A 25,052-nucleotide genomic window follows, 5' to 3' on the forward strand; every position below is an offset into this window, starting at 1 on the left:
GCTTACTGTGTACCCCTCATTTTATGTCATGCTTCCTGCAACTCCATGTGGCCGGGACGCATTCTCCTGGGGCAGGTGACACAGAGGCCGCCTTCGCAGTTCGCAGTTTTGGGGGGCCTCGAAGCGGCCTCCTGCGACCGCCGCCGTCTATCGACCACTGTGTACCTTTTACTGAACTTAACGCTCCCTCCAAACCGGTGAGGCCGGCGTCGCGGGGCATTAGGTTGGGACACAGGGTCCCGGACAGGTTAAGTCCCTCAGGGTTTGGGGTCCCGCAGTCAGCCACCCCTTCCCCCGCACACACACCGCCTGGGAGGAATCGGACTGCAAGCTGGGACCCTCCTCCTGCAGGCCCTCAGCAGAACTTGGGAAAGGCGAGGGCCGGGGACTCTCCCGGGACCAGGAGGGGATTCCAGCCCCCCCCACCCCCCCCGCCAAGAGGCCGCGCCGGCCTTGCGCGCTGGAAATCCCGCGCGCGCCCCGAAACGCGGTGCAGCTGCCGGGAAATCAGGAGGAAAACTTCTGCTTTTTTTTTTTCTTTTCTGGCACTCACGCTCCCCGCAGCCCCCCCGCGCCCTCCTCCCGGCTCTCGCCCCCACGTGGGCGCCCCCCCGCGCGGCGCTCCGCCCCCTGCCCGCGTCGGCCAACCGCAGCGGGCCTTTCTCTCGCCTTTGTTGACTCGCCAATAGGAGGGGCGGACGCGCCGCCGAGGCCACGCCTCTGGGGAGAGTCTATAAACGTCCGCGCCGGCGGCCGCGGACTCAGATCGCTGAAGCCGTGGACGCGATCTGTTTCCTCGCAGCGGTGCGGATTACTCTTGCTGAGGATTTTGCCTTTTTCGCCCCCTTCTTTGGGGGAGGATTTCGCTGCCTTCCGAAGGTCTTGAACGAGCACGCGGGCTCCGTGGGAAGGTTTTGGGCTTTGCGGCCTCGGATTTTGCATTTTCTCGCTTGGGACTGTCTGGGCTGCTTTCCACTGTGGATTATAACTGCAACATGACGTTGGAAGAGCTCGTGGCGTGCGACAACGCGGCGCAGAAGTAAGTAGCCCGGGCTGTGGCCCCCTGAGGTCAGCCAGGCCGGGCGGGATCCCGATCGATCGGTGGCCGGCCCGGCGGAGCGGAGCGCTGACCTTCCTTCTCTCCTGACCCCAGGATGCAGACCGTGAGCGCCGCGGTGGAGGAGCTGCTGGTGGCCGCGCAGTGCCAGGACCGCCTCACCGTGGGGGTGTACGAGTCAGCCAAGTTGATGAATGTGTGAGTCACACACCGTCCCCGAACTGGGCGCGGGTGGGGACCCCCTCCGCTCTGCAACCCCCCTGCTGCACCCCTCTCTTGCGCAGGGCTAGGTTTTCCCCCACGCGTCCCGCTGTGGAGCGAGGGCCTCTGTGCTTGCTTTGGGAGGTGGGTTGCAGTATCCTGACTGCAGCGTTTGCAAGTACCCACCACCATATTTGCTGCTGCGCTTCCCCTCAGATATCCCGAAACGTGCATCTCCCCACCTCGCCTCCCCCTGCATGCACATGGGATCCCTTAGGCGCCTTCCGTTTCTCTTTGCTTTTCGAAACTCCCTTGTGCACAGTGGCCTTTCCGCAGCCCCCAGCTGACCAATCTCCTTCCTCTGGCCCCCTTAGGGACCCTGACAGTGTGGTCCTGTGCCTTCTGGCCATTGATGAGGAGGAGGAGGATGACATCGCCCTGCAGATCCACTTCACGCTCATCCAGTCCTTTTGCTGTGACAACGACATTAACATCGTCCGGGTGTCAGGCATGCAGCGTCTGGCCCAGCTACTGGGCGAGCCAGCGGAGACCCAGGGCACCACCGAGCCCCGAGACCTGCACTGCCTCCTGGTCACGGTGAGTTGGGCCTGGGACATGCCCCACCCTGCCCAGGCACCTGGGTCTGTTTGTCAACAAAGTTGAGCTGGCCGGCCTTGCACCAGCTCAGCGCTCAGCCACGATTGGAACGTCCCGTGGGCAGCCCCGGCCGGCCCTCCTTCCTGGGGGAGCTATTTTGAGCTGGCCTGTTTTCCCCAGAGGGGTCCTGGGAGAGGGAGGCTCCCTGCCCACTCCTGGGGCTCCCACTGAACCCCTTCTTCCCCCCCCCCCCCCCCGCAGAACCCTCACACAGATGCCTGGAAAAGCCACGGCCTGGTGGAGGTCGCCAGTTACTGCGAAGAGAGCCGAGGGAACAACCAGTGGGTTCCCTACATCTCCCTCCAGGAGCGCTGAGACCCTTCCCAGCATCGGAACCTGCTGGGTTGCTACCAAAAATAAAAATAAAATAAATATTTGATCCCTCCCCCCCAGAACAACCCCCCAAAACAACCCAACCTGTGAGACCGTGGGGGCAGAATCATCGGAGAAGAGGGGAGCATGCAGCCGCCCCCAGGGCGGTGAGCCGGGAGCAGCACCCGCTGCGGCCCCCGTGAAAGGAGAAGAGGGGGACCCGGGCCAGCAGGAGAAGGGAAGCTGGAGCTCAGGCTCTGCGACGGAGCAGCTGGAGTGGGGGAGCCGCGGCCTCCCCCACAGTGGAGGGCCCGGACTCCACACTCGGGGTGGAGTGAGACCGACGGCGTCCCCACCCTTCTTGAGACAGGCGCTGCCATCTGCATGGGACTCGCGGGCGCGAGGGTCTGCACCCTTGCCAGGACGAGACTTCGGGACTTGGGAGCTGGGGCTGACCTTGCTCTGTACCCATGAACTCCCAGTTTGCAAACGTCAAGGACCATCTATTTTGTTACTTGCACTTGTTACTTGAACCACTGCGAGAGCCGGAAAGCTACAGATACACGTATTTTTACTTCTACGATGACCTTGTAATAAACTTCTAGAGCTTCTGGGTTCTTGTGTTTTTGCCACCTCTGAGAGAGGCCAGGACCTCTGCGCCCCCCCTTGCGCCCCAGCAGCACTGCCCCCCAAGCCTCCTCCGCAGGCTCACCAGGAAGTGTTACCTAAGTCGCTGCTAGCAGCCTGGCTCCCCTGCAGAAACAGTACCTCTTCTCTCTGCAGCCGGCGCCAACCTCGCCGACAAACCTTGGCCTCTTTTTTTTTTTTTTTTTTTAATCCTCCCTCCTCCTGCCCCATAGCAATTACAAGACCGGTTTATTACGAAACCTGGCTGCTGTGCCACAGCTGTTTCGGGCTGTGCTGGAGCCGGCCCCAAGCTCCGGGCCTAGAGAGACGCACCCCTGGGAAACAGGCTGCAGCCTCTGGCCTCCCAGCCGCCACCAGCCCCAGGTCCGGAGAGGTCAGGAGGGCACCTGGATGGCGGCAGGCTCAGGGCTCGCAGCTGCCTTGGCAGGGCTGGTGGGCTTGCAGGGAGAGCTCCTCCGGACAACCCCCAGGGAGGGGCTTTCCACCACCCATGCATTCTCCCTCCCGGGACAGGCTTCCTCACTGCACTACAGGAAAAAAAGTTTTTCTTTCCCCAAACTAAGATCAACAAGCAAAAAACTCAAGGAAGTCGTGCTCCCAGCCCAGCTGGGCTCGGCCGGGGGCTGTGCTTTGCCTCTAAACCGAAACCGTCTGGCCAGGGCCAGGACCCGCCACCTCCCGGTTCTCCCGAAGCTGCAGGCGCGGTGACTCCCCTGCCCCCGGGGCTGGGAGCCTGGGCTCCCGCCTGCCCGCCCCACCCCGCCTCAGTCTTCCCGCCCCAGGCCTGCGGGGTGGGCTTGCGGCGCCTGGGCGGCAGCGTGTCCCTGTGCCCTGCTAGGAGGGGGACGGGGCGGGCTGCGCCGCAGGCCGCGACCTTTCCACGGAGCTCTACGTGGGCGCGGGAGGAAAACCCCGGCGGTCCCCTGGGAGTCACGGGGCTGGGGAGAGCCCCGCCGGGGAGGATGGGAGGGAGGGAGAGGTGGAGGGGGAAGTCCCAGAGGGAGAGGAGAAGGGGCGGGATTCCTCCGGGGTGGGTGTGCGAGTAAGAGGAGAGACGAAGTGGGGAGACGGGATCCCCGAGGGGGGAAGGAGACCCCGAGATGGAGCGTCGGGGAGCGGTGGAAGGGATCCTGTAGAGGTTAGGGGGAGATGCTTAGTGGAGGCAGGGGCCAGAGCCCTTAGGGGTGGAGGGGGTAGTTTGAAGAGGAGAGGGTTTGGGGTGTGGGGGTGCGAGGTGTGGAGGAACCCAGGCGGACTGGGGTATCAGAAAGGACCCCTGTACGGGGTGGGGGAGGGGAGGGAGGAGGCCCGAGCCCCGAGGGATGGGAAAGGGGGAGGTGAGGAGGGAGGTAGGGGACTCCGAGGTGGGGTGAGGGGAGTTGGGGAGTGTGAATCCCTGAGATAGAGCATAGCGGGGAGGAACCTGGGGAGGAGAGCAGAGGCTGAAGGACCCCCACCCCCACCTCAGGGGGAGGGGCTTAATGGGGAAGGACTGGTCAGGTCAAGAGTTAGCTTTTGGTGTTGCCTTGGCTCCTCTGGGGGGAGGCTCACCCCCAACCTAGTGGCTCCGCTGTGCAGGGTGTGTGTGTGTGTGTGTGTGTGTGTGTGCTCTGTCCTTATCTTGATTCTGGCCATCCAGAGGGGCTTTTGATGTCTGTAGGTTCTCTGTCCAGTAGGGGAAGACCCCGGCTCCTGAGCCCCAAGGACACACAAGGCATGGGGGGACCCCAGCTGTGTAACGTTTAGCTGGTCCCCTAACTTCTCTGTGCCTCCGTCCCACTGCCCGAAAATTGGGGTAAGAATGCTGTCTACCTCCTAGACTGTTGACAAGGTTAGTATTTTTTGGATTAGGTCTTCCCACATGGAACACAGAAGGACTGGCCATTATCGCCGCTGTCCCAGCACGATTCCTACGCCCCCCACCCCTGCCTTTCTAGAATCATCTCCTTACTCCACCCTGTGAGTTACCAGAGCTCAGAGGAGGGCGAGACTTGCACGCAAACTTTAAGAAAGCGGGTGCTCCAAACTCAGCAAAGTGAAGATGATTTTCAAGCAGTATTTTCGGAACTCGATGCAAGGAAGGGGCAGGACAGTTTTGCTTGTGAGCGGAGTCGGGGATCGCGGCAGGCCGGCATATGTTTGCTTCTGTCCCGGGCTCATATGCCTCTCCCTTCCCCACTCTGGGTTTCGCTCCAACTTCAGATATTCGGTTCCTTTACTTTGCAGGTGAAGAATGAAGGCTGGGAGGGTGTGACCTCCCAGGAGGGGGAGAGAGAGATGAACCCAAGGCCTGGGATTCAGACCCCAGCTCTCTGGGCACTGCCCTGTGCAAGCGCAGGGTGGAGGCAGTGGTTGGCCCGCTCCTGCCCCTGCTGCTGTGGTGGTGGTGGTGGTGCTTTAACAGGAGCACGGAGTCCAGTTTCCAGAAGAGATGAGGCCCAGCGAGGGGGAGCCACAGACTGGCCACTGTCTTGAATTGTCACCGACAGGCTAGTCAGCCCCTGGGGAAAACGCGGGCTGAGGGTGAGAAGACAGATGGCGCCGTCCCCAGGACACCTCTCCTGCACAGTTCACACCAGAGAGAAGCTGACCAGGTCACCTCTGCAGGTGACCCCCCGGGCTCCCACCGCTGGGGGACGGGGGAAGGAGAGATGCCACGACATCAGCAGGAAGGTGCAGGCGGACCCAGGTGATGGGGTGCAGGTTCACCTCGGGGTACCCACACTCACCTCTGTCCGTGCCTACACCCGTGGTCCTGAGACACGCACACACGCACCCCCCCATGTGGCTACGCGTGCACCCAGCTCCCCAGACCCCAGACCCCAGACACGCTGTCACCCGCTCAGCCCCACCCAGGCACTCCCGGGCCTGGGGCTGGAGGTCCGGCTTCAAACCACCCCCTTGGGCAAGTCGCTTAGCTTCTCTGAGCCCCGCGTCCACGTGTGTCCACAAGACAGTTTGCGTGTGTTCACACACCGCCCAGTGGACCCCGGCACGGGTTACGTGCATGTTGATAGTTGTGTAAACACAGATGTCATCTCTGGCCCCGGGCCTTAACAGTTTGTAGGAGTCAAGCTAGTTCCTGCATCCTCCGTGCCTGGAGAAGGGGGCTGGCCTGGGGGGGCATGTCCTGAAACACGTAACATAGCCCTGGACTTGAGGACGAGCAGGGACCTACGAGGAAGAAGGCCAGACCCGGAAGCAAGGTTGAGATCAGTGTTAGAACAGCCGGCACGGCCGGGCCAGCTTCTGCCCTGTTATCTCCTCAAAGCAGCTCTGCCCGGTAGCTCCTATCTTCATCTGCTTTTCACAGGAAGGGAGCACAAGGGCTCAGAGAAGTGCAGCCACTTGCCCGAGGTCACACAGCTGGGGGCAGAGAGCTGGGGTCACACAGCTGGATGATGGTCTGGTCAGGGACCAAGCCAAGGCCTTGTGTGATGCAGAGGTAGGCTTTGATATCTGTTCATATTTTTATTTTAATGTAATTGAGATATAGTTTACAGACCATAAAATGTACCCCCTTTACAGTGTGATTTAGTGTTTTTTTTAGCACACTACATGGATTTTGGCAGTTATCACCCGTCTAGTTCCAGAACATTCCATCACTCCAGAAGCAGCTCTGTCCTTGTGCGTGGTCCCTCCCCAGCCCTTCCCCAGCTCCCGGCACCCATGAATCCACTGTGTTTCTCTGTGGCTTTGCCTGGTTTGGCACATCCCACAGAAACAGGGCCACACTCCCGACAGTGCGTGATCCTTGCATGATATTTAGGGGTTCATCCGTGGTGTGTGTGTCACCGTCAGACTCGGGTTGCTTGGTCCACGTCTGTTGTCCCACGTGTGCACCCTTCTGTGTAGACAAGGACACGGGAGGGTGCTGACATCATCAAGCACCCTGCTGGGGCTTGGCACCACGCCTCCCGCCCAGGCCCTGCTCACGCACCTGTCCTCCAAGCTCTGTCCTCCAAGCTCTGCCTCGTGCAGGAGGGGACCGCTCTGTCCTGAGCCCTTCCTGCGACCCCTCCCCCAGCGGACGCTGAGTCAGCCTTGTTTGCTTCCGTGTCGCATGCCCCATCTTTGGGGAATCTCACCACACAGGACCCCCGAGAGCCTGTCTCCCGTCTCCAACTCAGCCCTCTGAGACTTCCCAGCACCTGCCTGCATGTAAGGACACATTTCACCCTGCTTGGGACCCTGGCACTTTGGAAATCCTCGGCACAAAGACTCCTGAGTTGTGTGCCGAGATTGACCCACTGATGGTGACCTCCTTCTCTGGGACAGACTGTTTTGTTCCTGAGGGACACACGCTGCCCTGCCAGGTGCTAGGTCCTGGCCGGATCCAGGGACACCGCCCGTGGCAGGGAAGCTGGAAGCAGGCCCGTGGGGGCGGCTGGCTGTGTGCCCGGGGCAGCTTGCTTCATCTCTGCAGGCTCAGTCTCCTTATCTGCGCAATGGGGACACTAATAGCAGCGCGCACCTCTGGCGCTTTTGTGAGCGTTAGCTAGCGAAGTATGTGGGGCATTTAGAGCGGCAGGGAGCCTTCCAGAATACGCAGCTATTGTTACGTGAGTCGTAGGCCACTGTTTACGGGAGTCTTTCTACTTGAACGAGGTATCTGTCCTGTGAGTCGTGGGCACCCAGAACTCCTGACCATCTGGGGTCTCGACGTTAGACCCAGACGCACCCCCAACTCCGGGAGCTGCTGATTCTGCCACATGGCTCTGCCTCGGGCTGAGAAGGGGGCTCAGGGCATGAGCTCTGGGGGGAGGCAGCCGATGTGGCTGGTGGCCAGGGGACTGTCTGTGCTCCTCTGTGGCCGTGGATGGCCGCAGGTGCGTGCAGACGCACACGTGTGTGCTTGCACACGCAAACAGCACACACTGAGATCCCCAGACTGGCAGATAGGCGTGGCCACGCACACACACACATGCATTGTTCTTGACCTTGGGCTAGCCCACTGCAGGAGTGTGCTGGGGCTGCTGGTATGAAGTGGGTCGGGGGTGGGCATGGGGGCTCCGCAGCAGAAACGGCCTGGCTTCTGCTTCTGGAGGCCGCAGATGTGAGCTGACGGCGTCCTTCTGTGGCTCCGAGGAAGGATCTTTCCAGGCCTCTTGCTTCTGGTGGCCTCGAGTGTGCCTGGGATTTGGGTGTGTGTCCCCCCCCCAACAGTCCTTGTGGCCGCCTCCACGTATGTGCAGCTCCGTGTCCCAGGGACACCTTCTTGGAGGACGCCAGCTGTACGGGGTCAGACCCGCCTTCACGAACCCCTCCACCGTCTGCAAACAGCCTGCCTGCAGATAAGATCCCATCGCCAGGTGCCAGGGCTCAGGGCTTCAACCTCCTGTGAGCACAGTTCACCCCGTCACCCCCCACCCCTGCACAGAAATACCCATGACGTCCTCCCAGTCACACACGCAGACTCTTGCGACCCAGGTCTCCCGCTCATAGATGAGTGTACACGGGCACACGGGCACACATGCCGGCAAACACCCCTCTTTAGCTGGCTCTCAGGTCTTCACAGCAGAGCAGGGAGCGGAGGGGAGTTCTTTACACAGACACCAAATGCGTCCTAGGGTCCCTCCTGCCTCCCCCGCGGGCACCCTGCGGCAAGGCTGAGGGGTGCTGAGAGTCGCCCCAGGTGACCACTGGGGAGCTCACGGGCACTCGGGTAGCCTCCCTGCACAGCGGTTCTCCCCCAGCAAGGTGCCCCGCATTTCATGGGCCCAGCTTCCCTCTGGCTCCTTCCACCAGTAGGTAAGATGGCACGGGGAGGGCCGGGGGCGTGTTTTTGCTGAGATGATACCCCTCTTCTAGGAAAGCACCAGAAGGAAGCCAGGGCCTTCCTGGCTTCTGAAATACTTCCCTCTTTCCTCCCAGGGGTCAGGGCAGGACTCTGGCCTGTCCCACCCTGCCTTTACCTTTTCCCTTCCCTCTGGAACCACTGCCTGCATTTCCCAGCCCCACAGTCCCCACCGGCCCCACGGCGTCCTGCCTGGTGCCTCATCCTTCCCCAAGGTTCCTTCCCAAAGGTTCTCTCCTGACCCCGAAGCCCAGGCAAGCCCAGGTGTGGCCTTTCTCCTAGATTTTTCAAGGTCCCTGTGCCACCAAACTCGAGGCTGGAGGCTGGGCAGGCGGGAGGGTGGGGAGGCCATCCAACGGCATGGCTTTATCTGTTGGAAGAGGACAATCTGGGAATGACAGACCTGGAGAGACCTGAGTGCCGCCAGTCAGGGCTGGTGAAGGTCAAGTGTGCCAGGGACCCACGGTTCCTGGCGGTGGCCTCAGGAGACCGGGAACCACCAGCTTGATGCACAGATCTGGTGCCACCCCCTCCCCCAAGGACCTGCGGCCGACACACTTACAGACACACAGAAGCTCCATCTGGAGAAGCCCCTCCCTGCCCCTTCCCTGCATTGTTCCTGCCTCCTCTTTCCCACCCAACCCCCTCCTCCCAGGCGCCGGAGTTTCCCAGGATCTGGGGCTGGGGTGGGGTGGGGGCGGGGGTGGGATGAGGGGTGTCTGGGGGCGGCGCAGGCCCAGCAGAAGACCCTCGTGCACACGGGGCTGCTCTCCCCCGGTGCGTGAGCACCCACGTGTCGGAGCGGGAGCCTGCGTGCACGCGTGGGGCGACGTTCGTGCCACGGCGTACACAGCAGGCGCGCCATAAATTCCCCTTGGGCGGCTGCGAGGGGGAAGGAGGAGAGGGGCAGCCGCACAGCTTTGGACTCGAGTGGGCTCTCGGCGGCTTCCCGTCTACCCGCGGGGCGCGCAGCAAGCGTGACTCAGTTTCCCCATCCATAAAAGGGAAAGTCTAACCGCCCTCCCACGTGGCCAGGTGAAACCATTTAATGCGCGGAAGCGCTTTGTAAAAAGCTCGGCCTTGAGAACCCTGACCACGCCTTCCCTCCACCCCACCCTCCCGCCAGACACTCTGGGGGTGGAGAGGGGCGCTGACCCTGGCCCCAGACGGCCCTCCCGACCCAGCAGGCAGGAGTCCCGGCTTCTTCGGTACTTAAAACTGGATAATTGGAGACAGAGGCGGGTATGCGAGAGCCAGAGAAATCCCCGAGTGGGCAAAGTGCAGGGGCCTGTCCCTCTAGTTTCCCCACTTCAGGGGCCCCGACCCTCTCCAGAGCCCCCTTCGTGCGCGCCCTGGGCGCGCTGCCGGTGCGCACGGGAGCCCCCGCGCTTGCCGCCGACCCCCCTCCCGCGCCCGGCGGTGCCAGCCTCCCGCTGGTGCCCGCCAGGCGCGGTGTCTGCCGCCGCCCCGGGGGTGGGGGTGGGGGGGGTCTGCGCCGGCGGCCGTCCCGGCGGCGTCTCCCTCCCCCAGCCCCTGGCGGCGGGCGGCCGGGCCGAGGGCGGGGCGTCTGCACAGACCCTCCTTTTGTGAGCGGCGCCTTCCCCGGGCGGCCTGGCGCGCAGGGCCCGGGCACCGCGCCAGCGCCCGGAATAGCCTCCCTGCCCCGCTGGCCGCCCCACGCCCCGCCGGAGCCGCCTGACCTGCCAGGCCGGGCGCGGGAGTGGGCAGGCCCGGCCGTGGCGGCGCAGGGACCGGGTGCGTGCTCAGCGGCACGGGCCGCACCGCCACCGACCCTCGAGCAGCAGGGCCTACTGTGTGCTGTCCCCTGACCGGGGCGGGGCGGGGGGCGCCTACCGTGTGCAGAACACTGTCTGAACAGCCCACCGTGTGCGGACTCGCACCTACATGCCCACGTGCACGCGCAAACTTCCACCCGTACAGGACCTACTGTGTGCAAGACCCACCGTGTGCAGTCCCTCTCCTACGTGAAAATTCCCATGTGTGCAGACCCCCGTCTGCATACAAACACCCACAGTGAGTGGATGTCTTCATGCGTGCAAATACCTACTGTGCGTGGCACCAGGGTGTGTGCACGAACCAGCCGTGCGCAGGCACAGACACGCTCGCGGATACCCATTTGTGAAGAAGTCCCCTATTTTCAAATACTCTCATCTGTGCAGGTACCCACATGTGAGTACAAAATCCTAATGCATGCACACCTGCGTTCGGGTGCACCCTGTGTGGTCATCACAAGCGTGCAAGCTGTTCCAAGTTCAAATGCTCCCTGTGCAGACCGCCTACACCAGTGGATTTAGGGCGAGCAGCATTCGGGCGCCTACCGAGAGCTGAGACCCTCTCCAGGGGTCCTTGGGGTATATGCTTCAGTTCACCCCATCTGCACAGACTCTGCTGTTTGAGTCTCTTTTGGCTCTGACTGCGAGGGGCTCTGACCCTGTGGGAGGAAGTGGGTTGGACACCCCCCTGCACTGTGTGGGTCTTCGGGGAGGACTCAGTCATGCAGGGCTGGAGGCAGGGCCTCCTGGGACCTTCCTGGAAGCCCAGGGGGCAGGTGCAAGGGCAGGCGGGCTCTGTGGCAGGCTGCCAGCGGGTGGCTTCCCTGAAACTGGGCACAGCAGCTGGGAGAGGTTTCCGGCGCGCCCGGCCCCACCTGGCCCCGGGCACTCTCGGCAGATGGGCGGGGCGGGCAGGCAATGCCAAGGAGGAGCCAGGCCCCGGACTGCGCATGCCCGCCTGTGCACACACTCCTGCGTGCGTGGGCCAGGCCCGGGCTAACCCTGCATCCCGTACACAAAGGCGTGTGGCTGTGCACGCACACCAGCGTGCACTTGTAGGTGACACGGGAGCCACGGAATACGGCAATGGCTCTGGGGATCTGTTTTCACCCTTAGGCTCCACAGGACTGAGATATTTTTCTGACTCACTCATGGCTCCGTTGTCACACCTGACAGCTGGCTGGCGCTCGGTGGATATTTGCAGAGCGAGCCACCAGATGAAGGGAAACCTCACTTTGCAACTATGTACGGAGTGTCTAGGTGCACTGGGTGCCTGTACGTCCAGGAGCAACAAAAAGATGTTAGACATTCCAGACCCGCAGTCCGGATGAGATAAGCTCACACTTGCCGGCCATGGCCATGCCCGTTGGTCAGGAAACCGCGGAGTCCACTTCCATTCATTCACCGCAGAAACCAGAGCCAGGCGGACACACGCAGGCCTCGAGGATATGCACGCAGTTTTGAGCCCAGGATTAGCCCTCTACTCTAAACCCAGGATTAGCCCTCTTCTCTCCCTACAGTCTGTCTGCACTATCCATCCCAGCTGCCTGGGGCTCCTGATCTCCCCTCCCGAGGCCACTGGGCATCCACCCCTCAGTTTCAAGGGATTCCTCAGGCCACAGTGAGCCTCGTGCCCCACTCCCCAAACATCCATGTTATTAGGTGGTCCCAGGGCCTGCAGTTCCCACCATCTGAGGTTCTCCTAAGGGCTTAGGGTGTTGTCTGCAGAAGGTTCCAGAAAACATGCCGCCTGAGTTGGCAGGGCCAGAGCCGTGCAGGCTGGGGGACTTGCCGAGGGGCTCCTGGATATTCCCAGAAACGATCTTTTCATTTCACATCCCGGGAAACTGAGGCCCGGAGTTGGGAGGGCATTACTGTGGAGTGGGGGAGGGGAGGGGCAGACTATGAGAAGCAGATGCTTGACCTGGGGGGCTAGGGGGGCCTTTTCTTCTCATCCTTTTGCAGCCAAAACCAGGAGATTCCCACGGTTGCCTGCTGGGGTGGGGACAGGAAGGTGGGGGACTGCACAGGGGGGAGGAGGCTTGTGAGGGGTGGGGGGGGCCTGTCTGTGTCCTGGAGACAGAGAGGCGGGAGGCCCTGAAACACCCACACGCAGCTCACAGAGACCCAATCTGGGATGCGCAGACATGAGTTGGCTCCTTCCTGGCGCAGATGCCCTCTTCCCAGCCTTCCAATGGGGCGCCTGGGGCCCCTGCCCTGCCTGCGAGAGTGTGAGTGAATGTGTGTAGGCGTGAGCCCACGTTTGTTTGGTGTGTGCCCCTGCACATATTTCTGGGCGTATCGGGGTGTATATGCATGTGTGTTGGTGTGCATGGCTGTATGTGGGTATTTGTGTCTGTGTGCTTGGACATGTGGTTGTGTATGTGTACACATACACGTGTGTTTGCACACACACATGTATGTGCGCAAGTGCGAATGTCGTATATGCACGGGCACGCGAGTGTTTCTATGCATGTGTGTTTTGTATGCGTGTACACACGTGTGCTTCAGTGTGCTCACACACGTTCCTGCGTACCCATGTGCGTGCTTTCGGATGGTCTCTGCGCGTGTGTGTTGCAGAGGTACCGCCAGGCACTCTAGGTGTCCCAGCCTCGAAGCTCCAGATCCAGGCACGGTCAGTGGCATGGGCTCCGGGGCCGCGCCTGCACGCCCGGCCCCCGCAACTGTAGTAACAAGCCGTGGTCTGTTGTGTCTACTACACGCCAAGTGTTTTTTCTAAACACCCCACATGCGTGTTTTTAACGCCGGGTTCACTGAGGTGTCTTTCACAAATAGTACAGTCATACCTTTTAGGTGTACAATCCCGTAAGTCCCAACAAACAGACGCGATTGTGAGTCCTCATGCGGTCAAGATGTACAGTAGGCGCACGGCCCAGAAGCCACTGCTGCCCCTGGTCAGCCGGCTCTCCCCTGCACCAGCCCCTGCCCCCAGGGGGCTGCTCTGTGCTCCCAGTTCTGCCTTTTCCAGAAAGTCATAAAGACAGGGTCACCCCACCTGCAGCTTTCCCAGGCTGCTCCTTATACTGCGCGATGGGCTTCCACGGTGTTGCCTACGGTGTTGCACACATAAACAGTTTGTTCCTTAAAAAGAAAAAGAAAAAAAAGCTGCAATCCACATACTACAAAATTCACCCGTTCGAAGTGTGTAATTCTGGGGTTTTTAGTGTTTTCACGGAGTTGTGCAGCCATCCCCTCTATCTGATACAAAATATTTGTATCTCCTCCAAAAGAAGCTTTGTCTCCATCAGCGGTCACTCCTCACCCGCTTCCTTAACCCTAACCCACCAGCTCCCTTCCTGTCGGTGGCTGTGCCCACCCTGAACCGCTCAGGGAGGTGCACTCACACTCGGGCGGCCTTGGATGTCTGGTCCCCTCCCTCCCTTTAGGCTTGTCAAGGTCAGTCCCTGTGTACTGCCCACTCCTGCTCCATTGTGGGGGCGGCGGCGCTCGGTCTACCCTTCCGCTGGGCATGGCCGGCAGCGTAGTTCTCAGGCTTTGGTAATTAGGGATAAAGCTGCTGGGAGCGCTCACCCCAGGTTGTGGCGTGGACCTAAGTTTTCGTTTCTCCCGGGTACCGGGGTGGGGGGGTGTTCCTGGGCCCTGTGATGAGCACACACCTTGGTCCATGAACTCACGGACTCCTCATAATCTCGGAGTGAGCACTATGATTAGATCCACTTTATGCATAAGGAGAGGAGACGCTCCCACTGATCTGTCTCACGGCCCCCCACCCCCGCAGACAGCAGGGATGACGCGCCCACCACCCAGCAGAGGCCCTGCAGCCCAGGGCGCCCCCACGCACGCAGGCCGCACGCCTGCCACGCCCCGCACCCGGGAACAGAAGCTGGTGGGGCCCGCAGACCCAGACGTGCTGCAGACACACTGGGATTTGTTCATCTTTCCAGCCAGCCAGTCTCGTCCTGACAGTAATTAGCTCCCAGACTGGCGGGGAGACAGGGAACGGGCTCGGAGTCATCGCGGCGGCCCCACGCCCACAGGCCAGGGCCCCCCGGCACCCTGTGTGCGTGTGCGTGTGTGTGTGTGTGTGCGCGCGCGCGCGCGCGCGCGCGCGTGTCCAGGGGGCGCGCCCCGCTCCTCTCTTCCACCCCTGGCGTCGCAGACAGGCCCTGCAGTGTGTCCTGGCTTCCTACCCCCTCCCGCCGGGGCGGTGCGCGCTCCCCTGCCGCGCCTTCCACGCGCGATCGTGCCCCGCGGGCGCCCGGGCCCTGCGCGCCGGTGGAGCGTGTGCGCGCGCGCGTGTCCCGGGCCGCGTGGGGGTGGGCCCCAAGCCCGAGCACGCCCCGCCCCGCCCCACCCCTGCCCGGGCGCCGCCGGAAGAGCTGCGGCGGCGGCGCTGGCGTCACGGGTTTCCACGGGGGCCCCGCGCGGAGGCCGGGATTCCCTGGCGCAGGAACGCCCGTGACGGCGGCGGCGCGGGGAGGCCGGACTGGCCCGGGATGACATCAGCGCCTGCGCTTCTGGAGCCGCGCGGGCGGGAGAAGGCGCGTGGGGGGAAGGGAGTCCGGGCCCCATGCGCGCTGCGCGGCCCCCGTTTTGTAGATGCGGACAGTGAGGCCCGCTCAGCGCGGCCGCTGTCGCAGGGCCCCTCGGGGACCCGAGAGCCCCCTCCCCCCTCCAGAGAGAGGGCCCAGCGCCTTCGGGGCTCCGGACCCGCACGGGAGCGGCGGCCTGGCTCTCCTGCAGCGAGAGGGCTCGCGGAGGGCCTGCGGGCGCCCCGGCGCCACCCGGCCAGTCGGCCGCTCGGGCCAGACCTGTCCACACTGCTGGTCTCTCCCCAGCTCTGGCCGCTGCGGTGGCCAGAGGCGGTGCCCACGTGTCGTCCCCCCCCCCCCCCCCCCGCTCGGCTGCCCGTCGGGGTGTGCCCACCGGTGGCTGCCTTTGTGCTGAGGCCTGGGCCAATGGACTAAAAATAGCTTGGGCGGAGAGGAGGGCTATTTTTAGCCCGAGTGGCGGGCCCTCCCAGTTCCCGGGTCAGCGGCCACTGGGCCAGGACGGGAGTGGGGGCTTGGGGATGGGAGGATCCCCTTTGCAGGGTCCCCACCCCTCCTGGGCGTCCCCACCTTCCAGACCTCAGGGCACAGCCAGCGCTGGGGAGGACGGAGGGAGAGAAAGAGCCTGAGGGGGATAGATAGCCTTGGGGGTGGGGGGAGGGTTGCCCGAGGCCACATTTCCTCAACACAACCCCCATCCCCCAGCTGCCCCTGCCTTTTGTTGGGCTGGGAGGCTGCTTCCTATTTTGAGAAGGTGTTGGAATAATCTCCCTGGCTATTTTTAGCCCGTTTGGGGATTCCTCCAACCAGACTGGCCACCGCCTCTCCTCCCTGGGGCCCTCCTCCTCCTCCCTGCTGACCCAAGGCCTGCATCAACCCTAAAGGGCACACAAGGACACACAACCCCTGGCCCCCAGACGGGCATCTCCTTGGAGCAGACTTGGGGCGGGAAGACCCCCCCCACATGTTTCCTGGCTGGGGAGGGAGGGGGAGCTCTCAAAGGCGTTCCCACGTTCCAGGTGAGCCAGACATTCTGGCCTCCAGGAATCCATGACAGGCCGCAGCTGAATTCCATCTCCAGGGCAGGGCGGGGCTCCCCAGTCTCTGACCTTTCACCTCCTTTCAGTGTGTGACAGGTCTGCCCCGCCTGGGGGCTCCTGTGTCCCCCAGAGGAAGATCTGCTTGGTGAGGGTAAACTGAGGCACAGAGACGACACAAGGTGGGCCACATCTTAGGCTACTCCCTGATGTTTTCATCTCCATCCACACTTCACTCCTTAAGAGCTGGGCGACCTTGGGATGGTGACTTCCCCCCTCTGTACCTCAGCTGCCACCCCCAGGAAAACGGAGTAATAATGGAAATGGAATTCTAGAACACGATCCTGGCAGGAGATGCAGCAGGTGGCTCCAGAAAGGACACGCAGCTGAGCCTGGCTGGAGACGAGAGGGAGGTTTTGGGTTCTAGCTGACTCCACACTTTGAGACCGCTCTCCAGCCGTCTCCTGACTCCTCACGGTCCTTGATGCTGGCAGGAGGGACCCCATGCTACAGACAGGCAAACCAAGGCTCTGGCATGATTTCACGGCCCAGGGTCTCATGCCTGGTGACACACGGAGGCTAGTGTGGTCTCCTGACTGTCCTGGCTCTGACCCACAGCATATTCCGCAGCTGCCTTCTGCATGCTTTCGGGCATTCTTTTGCTCATTCAGCAAATACTTGTTGGGCATCGAGTGAATTTCCTACGGCTGCTGTAGTCAGTCACCGCAAACACCGAGGCTTACAGCAACACAGACTTCTTTTCTTCCAGTTCTGGAGGTCAGAAGTCAGAAACCAGTCTTCCTGGGGTCCAGGTTTCCGCAAGCCTGCGATCCTTCTGGAGGCTCCAGGCAAGAATCCGAGGGTGCCCTGCTATCCCTTGGTTCATGGTCCTGCATTACGTGGACCTTCTCTGGGCTCCCAGCGTCCCATCACCTCCTCTCTCTGCCTCAGACCCTCCTGCCTCTCTCTGCTAAGGAACCCTGTGGTGGCATTGCCAGCAATAACCACCCCCCCCAATCCAGGATATTCTCCCGTCCAAAGATCATTAATGTAATCCCATCCGCCAAGTCTGGAAAACATACACAGGTGCTGGGCATTAGGATGTGGCTATCTTTGGGGAAAGCATGCAGGCAGTGACTTTGGTTAGGTCTTATTTGGCAAGGACGGACAGGGACAAAAGCTGACCCGTGCCTGACCTGGGGTCCACAGTCTGGGGTCCATGGCCACACTGATCAGATGGTCACAATGATGAGCAAATAATTATGAATAAGGTTATAGATAAAATATAAGATGCCCAGTTAAATTTGAACTTAGTTTGTTTTTTTTTTAAGATTTTATTTATTTATTTGACAGAGATCACAAGTAGGCAGAGAGGCAGGCGGGGGATGGGAGGGGTGTGGGGAAGCAGGCTCCCCACTGAGCAGGGAGGCCGAGGCTGGGCTCCATCCGAGGACCCTGGGATCATGACCTGAGCCAAAGGCAGACATGTCTCACCGGCTGAGCCACCCAGGCGTCCCAAATTTGAATTTTAGATAAACAACAAAGAACTTTTTGGTATAAATATGTCCCGTGTAATAATACATCTCATTGAAGAGTTAAGTCATCCTGACACTAAATAAGTTAAAAAAGCTATAAAGGATTTGTGTATGTGGCTAGGCTACAAGTTACAGTTTGTCACGGAAGGATTCATCAGAGGTGACAAATGAGCTGCAACGCGTTAAGACCACCCAGGCCCGCGGTGTGGAGAGGGGGCGTGGGTCCAGGACGCTCCCGCGCAGAAGCCGGGCTTTTATAGCTGTGGGGGTGGGCGTGCCCATGCGGGAAGCTCCGCCCCCAGGCCTGCACATGCGCATCCTGCCCTCATGGCGAGAAGTTCAGCCAGAGTCTGCGCCTCTGAGGCTCACGTCCCGGTGGCGCCTTCTGCGCAGCCTCACGGGAGAGAAGCGTCGAGGAGCACGAGGCCGGGAGGGTGGTCGCTCGCCCGCCGGGACCCCTCGCAGGACCCGCCCGACCCTGGCCGGCAGCGGGGGCAGGTAGCGGCGCCTCTTCGGAGAAAGGGCCCTTCCTCCCGGGGCCTCGCGGGCACGCAGACCTGAGGCGGGACGGGCCGCGCCGGCCCAGGGGACGGCAGCTCCGCTCGCTAGCGGGCGCCCGGGACAGCGGCCCCTCACCCCGGACACGGGGACCCCTGGGACAGCACCCCCCACTCCGGACACGGGGACCCCCGGGGACAGCGGCCCCTCACCCCGGACACGGGGACCCCTGGGACAGCACCCCCCACTCCGGACACGGGGACCCCCGGGGACAGCAGTCCCTCACCCAGGGACATCATCTCCAGACACCACACCCCGGACACCACGCCGCCCCACACCACGCCTCCCTTGCGCCTCACCTCAGACACAGACCCTCCAGGGACAGTGCCCCTGGACATGGTCCCCCCACCCTGCAACATGGAGCCCCCAGGGACATTGTCCCCCAGACACTGCCCCCCTCCTTGGGACACAGGGTCACCTGGGGACACTGCCCCCCAGAAACCACCTCCCCAAGACACCATGCCCCCCACCCTGAGACAAGGCTTCTCCCGGGACACTGCACCCCATAACACTGCACCCCATAGGGTCCCCCAGGACACCCTATACCACACCCACATACTTGCCCTTCTTCCCCTGACATCACCCCCTGGGGTTACAGGTCCCCCCCAAGACACTGCCCCCCAGACACTGGCCCTCCTGGGGCACTGTCCCCCTGTCCCCCAACACCATTCCCCAGGGACATGGTCCCCTGGACACCAGCTCACACATGCACTGGACCCCAGCCCCCAGCGCTCTCTAGGGTCCGCGGTGGAGGCGCGTCCCTCAGTCTCCGCAGCCCCACCCTGCGAGGACCGCGGTCAGGGAGCCCACTCCCCTTGCGTCGCCTTGAACCTTGGCACCCGGACGGCCAGTGCGGTCTTTCCGTTTGTTGCTCATTTTCCCGCGCCGCAGCTCACTTTTGGGAGCCCACGTGACTCTCCAAGCAGGGCCGTCTGCCCGCTGCCTGCGGAGAGACGGCCCAGGACAGGACCCTGAGCGCGCGGCGCCTGCAGCATCGGGAGGCCGGCAGCCGGTGTCCCTCGCTGACTGTCCTTGACGCCCATCGCGTAGCTTCACAAGGACCTCGGGGCCCCCAACTGCGCTCGTTTTACCGAGGAGGACCCGGAGCTGTGGTGCCGCACTGCCGGCTGGCTCTCTCCGCCAGGCTGCCCGGCCTGCCTTGCCCGTCCCACCCGGGCGCCTGTCGTCGGAGTGCTTTGGGATCCCCTCCGGAAACAGTCAAGGGGACACCGTGGGTGCCACAGCCCCGGGCCGAGTCCACCGCAGCCCTCCTGCGGTGTGTTCTGAAAACCGCCTCAGAGAACCCACGGAGAGCGCGCTTCCCGGTGTGCGGGCCGGGAGACCAGACGTGCGGCGCGTTTCCTCCCCCTCCGTTCCAGGGGCAGCCAGGACCAGGCTGGCGGACAGTCGGGCCGGCGGGGATGGGGGGCGCCCCGGGGGGGGCAGGTGTCGCTGGTGGAGCAGTTCCGGGACCCGAGGGTTGGGTTTGGCTTCAGTGCACCCCGAAGCCATGCTCCCTGCTCCAGCATGTGGGCCACTGTGAGCTCTGGCCCCGTGCTCTCGCCCAGATGGTCTTGGTCTGAGCGCCCTCCCTTGCAGACGCACCTCCACCTGGCCCGGACCGCGGGGCCACGAGTGCTTGCAAAGTCGGGACCTCCCCGGAGTCTCCTGAGGCTTCGGGACCGGGTGGCAGACAAGCTGACCCAGGGGGCAGAAGACACAGGGCTTTTCCTGGGTGTCCCCTAGAGTAGGAACCCACCTTCTGCCCGGGCCAGGAGACTCTAGAGGGGGCGCGTGTCCCCACTTCCTGCCCTAGGATCCGCACGCGGCTTCATCCAGGACTACCTGTTCTGCTCACAGAGGAGTGGAGGGAGGACACAGGGATGAGACCCCCTGTGGGAACCGGGGGCACAGGAGGAGGGATGGGGTGCTGGTGGGGACTGAGACCCCGACACCGGCTGGCTAGCCCGGGCTCCTCCTCGCCGGCCCGTCCCACTCCCGGGCGCAGATAGACTGTGTTCGGACCAGAGGTAAAATGTCTTTCTCAACCGTGGGCTTGGAGTGCTTCCCAGAGGGAGGCATTCTGGCCAGAAAGACGGCCACATTTTTCGGGCAGGCCCGCCAGCGAGGCCTCGTGCGTCACTCTTTCCACCGGGGGCTTCGAGCTGGCTCTGTGCAGCCGCCACGCGTGCACTGCCGGGAGTGCTGGGCCCGCCGCGGCCACCCAGGGGGAGCCCCACCCAGAGCCCTCGGAGCCCTCGCTGCCTCCCAGGCCCTTCCGCGGGGTTTCCCCCAACTCTGGATCTCCGGGGGCGGGAGAGACTGCCTCCTCGGCACCCCCTGATTGGAACCTCATGGGGGCGGGGGGGGCGGGCAGGCTGGCGGGTCAGGCTTCGTGGCCCAGGTCCTGACCGTCGGGTTAGCGCCGTCACTCACCCCTTAATTTGGGACGGACACAAACATTTGGGGACAAGATGCGTGCAGCGGGAAGGCTGCGTGCGGCTCTCGTCCTCCTCTCCTCTGCAGCAGGGAGTTTCCGGAGGTTTCTCTGTTGGTGGCAAAGGTGTACGTGGGAAGAACGTTCGAGGAAAGACAGACAAGGCTGGTGGGCATGGAGGAGGGACGAGCTGGCTCCCCGGGATGTTGGCAGGGTTCGCCAGGCTGCCAGCGCCGCCAGGGGTCACAGCTGCCCTGCCCAAGGTCACGGCAATTCCGCAGGCCGCCTGGGGCAACGGCAGGTCCTAATGGACATGGACCCAACGAGAGACCGTTCGGACAGGCTGGTTGGGCTGCAGAGCCCCGCTGGGGCAGGGCAAGGCCCCTCCCGGCCCTCCGTGACGCTCTGATCCCAGGAGTCCTCCCCGGAAAAGCTCCCGAACATGGCTCAGTCTGCTTCCCAGAGACCCCAGCCCGGAGTCCGGCAGGGGCGACTGCGCCTGTGCACTTGTGTCCCTCGCTGCCTTTTGCAGACCAAGGAACTGGAAGTCACGGAAATGAAAGAACGTTCCAGAACTGCTGCAGGGCCCTCACGGCTCCTGCAGTTCTCGCTTCCGGTACTTGGACGCAGCGTCACTGGTGCGAAGGCTTCTGTCTCCGAGGTGCTTTGAGCCTTCGGCGATTACGATGTACCTCCCGGAAGGTCTCATGTGGCGCTTCTGGCCTCGCTTTCAAGCCTGAAACCCAGGGCTGGTGGTTAGAGTGACTTGCTCAAGGTCACAGGGAAGCGGGGCTGTCTCCACTTGTTGGGATTTTTAAAAATATGTATTTAGAAGAAGAAGTGGGGAGGACCCCGCTGGTGCAGTTGGGAGAGCGTGTGGATCTCGGGGAGCGTTGAGTTCGAGCCCCATGCTGGGCATAGAGGTGACTTAAAATCAATTAAAAAAATTTAAAAGAAGAGGAGGAGGAAATACCGAAACAGGATAAAGCAATCGTAGAAGAAAACATACAGTTGCTATTTGCAAAGCGACGGCGGTCTTTCAACCCTGTCCGTCCGTGCCTCCCCCTTCCACCTGCTCTTGGGGCGACCATCAAAGCCCAGAAGAGGCTCTGAGGTCAGTTTCAGAGATGCACACAGACATCACTAAGACGTGATCCTGAGTTCAAGATTAGCCTCTTAATTTCATAAATAAAATGTCCGTTGGCTTTGAACGGGACATAGGATTTCTTTTTCTCTGGAGCAGAAGTTCTGTGAAGTAGAATTGGGAGCACCGTGTATTTTGTGCATTTCTCGAGAAGTTGGTTGGGGATGCAAGGAGGGTTCGAGGCCCCCTTGCTCTGGACAGGCGCTCTCTGGAGCTCCGGGACTGGGAGGGGGGCTGGCCGTGCCCGGGGGTCCTGCGGGTCCCTGGGGCCCGAGCTCGGGAGCGCTGGCACGTGGTCCAATGCTCTCCTAGCACCATCTTGAAATTCTTCATTTTGAACCAAATCATTCAGCTGGCCCCACTGAGAGGCTTCGTGACTCCGAATCTGCCATCTCTTCCGTCATGGGTTGGACATGGTACTGGTGCTCGCGGAGCGACCACGCCGAGTATCATTGTGAACTTGCTGCCTCTGTGGACGGCGCTGGATTTCTGGCTCTGACTCAGTGTCCAGCTCCAGCCTCTCGCCGGTCTCCCTGGGCTTAGGGACCCCAACCTCCCTCCTTTCTGCTGCGCAGACCCGGTCACAGGATGTAGGGCCCAGGGCCCAATCCAGCCCTGGCTCCCCTGCAAATGGCCTATTTCCAAAAAGGGCACATTCGGAGGCGGGGGGCTCTGGGGGGCAGGGCTTGAACATAGAGTTTGCGGGGGACACAGTTCAGCCCACCATGGTAGCCTAGCTGGAGCCCCTCTCCAAGGCCTTTCCTGACCCGCTGCCCCCCCACCCCCCGCTGGAGCCCCGTCCCCTCCTTTGTGCCATGATGACTCGTGGGTCCGCTGGCCTCACTCTGGGCCCCCGGGACTGTAGTGAGTGAATCACTGACGTACGCTTGCTGGGAACACGCGGAGATGTTTCCGCGGCCACGTGCAATCGTCTAGAAGAATCTGCCGTGTTGGGTTGGCCAGTGTCCCCTCCCCAAATTCCTGTCCACCTCTAACCCTGCCGTTTGACTGTCCTTGGAGATGGGGTCTTTGCTGATGATGTTCGTTAGGATGCGGTCCTGCTGGAGTGGGGGGGGCCTGCACCCAGTGGCTGGGGTCCCTCTAGGAAGAGGGACACCGGGAGACACACAGGTGGAGATAGGCGGTGATGCTCCCAGCCTAGAGACCCCGAGGACCACCAAGAGCCCCGGGAGCTGCGGGAGGTGGGGAGGGTCCTCCCCTGGAGCCTCCCGAGGGCGAGAGCGTAAATCATGTGGGTTCAAGCCAGCCGGGGCCTGGTCCTTCCCCGAAGCCCTGGCACCCAGTCTCTCTGGGAAGGAGGGGCCCCCGGGTGGGAGTGTGCAAGCCCGAGGCTCAGGAAACGGAGAGGGCCCTGGGGTGCCTGTGCGGGTCACCCGTGGGTTCCTCCTGACCTGCCTCGCTCTCCCCTGCCCGCCCCACCCCGCCGACACCTAGGGGTGTTTGCGAGCCTGATGGCGGGAAATAAGCTCACGGCGGGGCGGGGGGGGCGCTCAGTGAAGACCAGAAGCCCATGGCGGGGGCCTCCGCTCCCGCTGGGGGCTCAGTGTGGCCTCCCGCCCTCCTTCCACTTTTTCGGAGGCGAAGTGCCTGCTGGGCCTCTGACTTGGGGGACAAAGTGTGCCCGACTTGGGGGCGCCGCTGCCCGCCGGTGACGCCAGCCCTGCGTCGGGCGCAGCCCCTGCTCCGAGGCCCGGTTTGCTCTGGGGGCGAACGTGGTGTGTGGGTTTCAGCAAACGGATCCTGCTGTGTGTGCACCGTGTCCGTGTCCTGCGGGGTCGCGTCCCTGCCCTAAGGTCGCCTGTGTCCACCCCCTCGTGCTTCCGCCCTTCCCCGGCCCCCTCATCCGTTTGCGGTCTCGTGGTGGTGCCTCTTCCAGAAGCTCCCAGGGCTGGGGTCCCCGTGTGTGGCCTTCTCACCCTGGCCTCTGCCGCGTGACTCCTGCTCCTCATGGCTTCGGGGACGCCTCTGGGGGGGCCTGTGAGGCCGCCGCGCCCCGGGGAGCCCAGGTCCCCCATCTGCAGGTGTTTGACTCCGTGTCCCTGCAGGACTCCTGACGCCCCGGGGGCTGATGCAGCCGAGGGCTCTGGGGAGGGGGAGTATACGTGTCCTCGGGTCCCACTCCTGAGCCGGCGGCCGGCACCCGGCACCCGGGCCTCCCAGGATGCCCTCATGTGCCTGGGGCTCCCAGGCAGGCTGCCGGGCCACCGGCCTGGGGGCAGCAGGTCCCTAACCTGTTGAGTGGATTCCGGGCACGAACAGCTCCCACGTGTTCTGCAGCCACCGTGGGACACCCAGGAGGCTTCGGGTTTGGGGTGTTATGACAGAGGCAGCGCTGAACACCCCCAAGGCCTTCTGTGGACGCGTGCCGGATCCCTCTCAGGTGAGGGCCTGGAGCAGAGCCGCCAGGCCTCGTCCCGGGCTGGCCCTCGCCTGTCGCCGCCAGCAGCCGCTCTGAGGACAGGCCGCCCGGCACACTGGCCCCGTCCTGCAGCCACCCCACCCCCCCGTCTCCAGAACTGTCCATCCCCCACACAGAGACTCCGTCCCCATGAAGCACGGACTCCCCACCCCCCACCCCAGCCCCGCTCCCAGCCCCTCCTCTGTCCGTGTGGACGGGACTCCTCTGGGCCCTCCCGGGAGTGGGGACCTGCGGGACGGGGCCTTCTGGGTCTGGCCGCTCTCGCTGCGACTGGATCGTGTTCCCATGTGGGGACGGGCTGCACTGTGTGCCCTTCACCGGCTAGTGGCCCCTTCCCCGCGCTGTGAGCGGCTACTGTGGGCGCCACACGTGGGGATGATGCATCAGGGGGCAATTCTGTGTTTGGGTTTTTGAACTCATTTCTGATCTTATGCTCTCGGACGCAAAGAGGATAATTTTTATGAAGCTGGATCTGTAAATGTTTTACACAAAGTTCTCTGCTGGGAGGTCAGCATCTTTCGTGGACAGATTTGTTACTAAACTTGAACTCTCTCCACAGTCCGGTGTGAGTCGGGACCACCACTCACTCGCCTTCTCCCCTGGGGCCTCTGGGGGCCGAGTGTGGCCGCTGGGTGACTGGATGGCGGGGGCACCGGGCCTGGGGCGCTCCGAGCTCTTAGGAGAGCGAGGCACTTTCCCGACGAGGGAGCCCATGCTGGACGGAGGCCACCCCGAGCCGGGGTCACAGGGCTCAGGCGTGCTGAACCTCATGCAGGGCAGCTTGAAGTTTTCGTTTTAAATTCATTGGAGAGAGAGAAGAAGAGAGAGAGAACAAGCAGGGAGCAGGGGCAGAGAGAGGGGGAAGCAGGCTCCCCGCCGAGCAGAGAGCCCGATGCGGGCCTTG

The 25,052-nt window shown here is 62.6% G+C and overlaps 1 protein-coding gene across 1 annotated transcript; it reads left to right on the plus strand.

Annotated features, from left to right (window-relative positions):
* The first annotated feature begins 769 nt into the window (after positions 1 to 769).
* GADD45B (growth arrest and DNA damage inducible beta) lies at positions 770 to 2,305 on the plus strand. The gene is made up of 4 exons (XM_032847056.1): positions 770 to 1,039; positions 1,154 to 1,255; positions 1,633 to 1,855; positions 2,117 to 2,305. The coding sequence occupies exons 1-4, from the start codon at positions 996 to 998 to the stop codon at positions 2,228 to 2,230; spliced, it is 483 nt and encodes a 160-aa protein (XP_032702947.1). The 5' UTR covers positions 770 to 995; the 3' UTR covers positions 2,231 to 2,305.
* The last annotated feature ends 22,747 nt before the right edge of the window (positions 2,306 to 25,052 follow it).

The sequence above is a fragment of the Lontra canadensis genome, unplaced genomic scaffold (assembly GCF_010015895.1).
Source record: "Lontra canadensis isolate GAN:19392208 unplaced genomic scaffold, GSC_riverotter_1.0 scaffold184, whole genome shotgun sequence".
Taxonomy (NCBI): Eukaryota; Metazoa; Chordata; class Mammalia; order Carnivora; family Mustelidae; genus Lontra; species Lontra canadensis.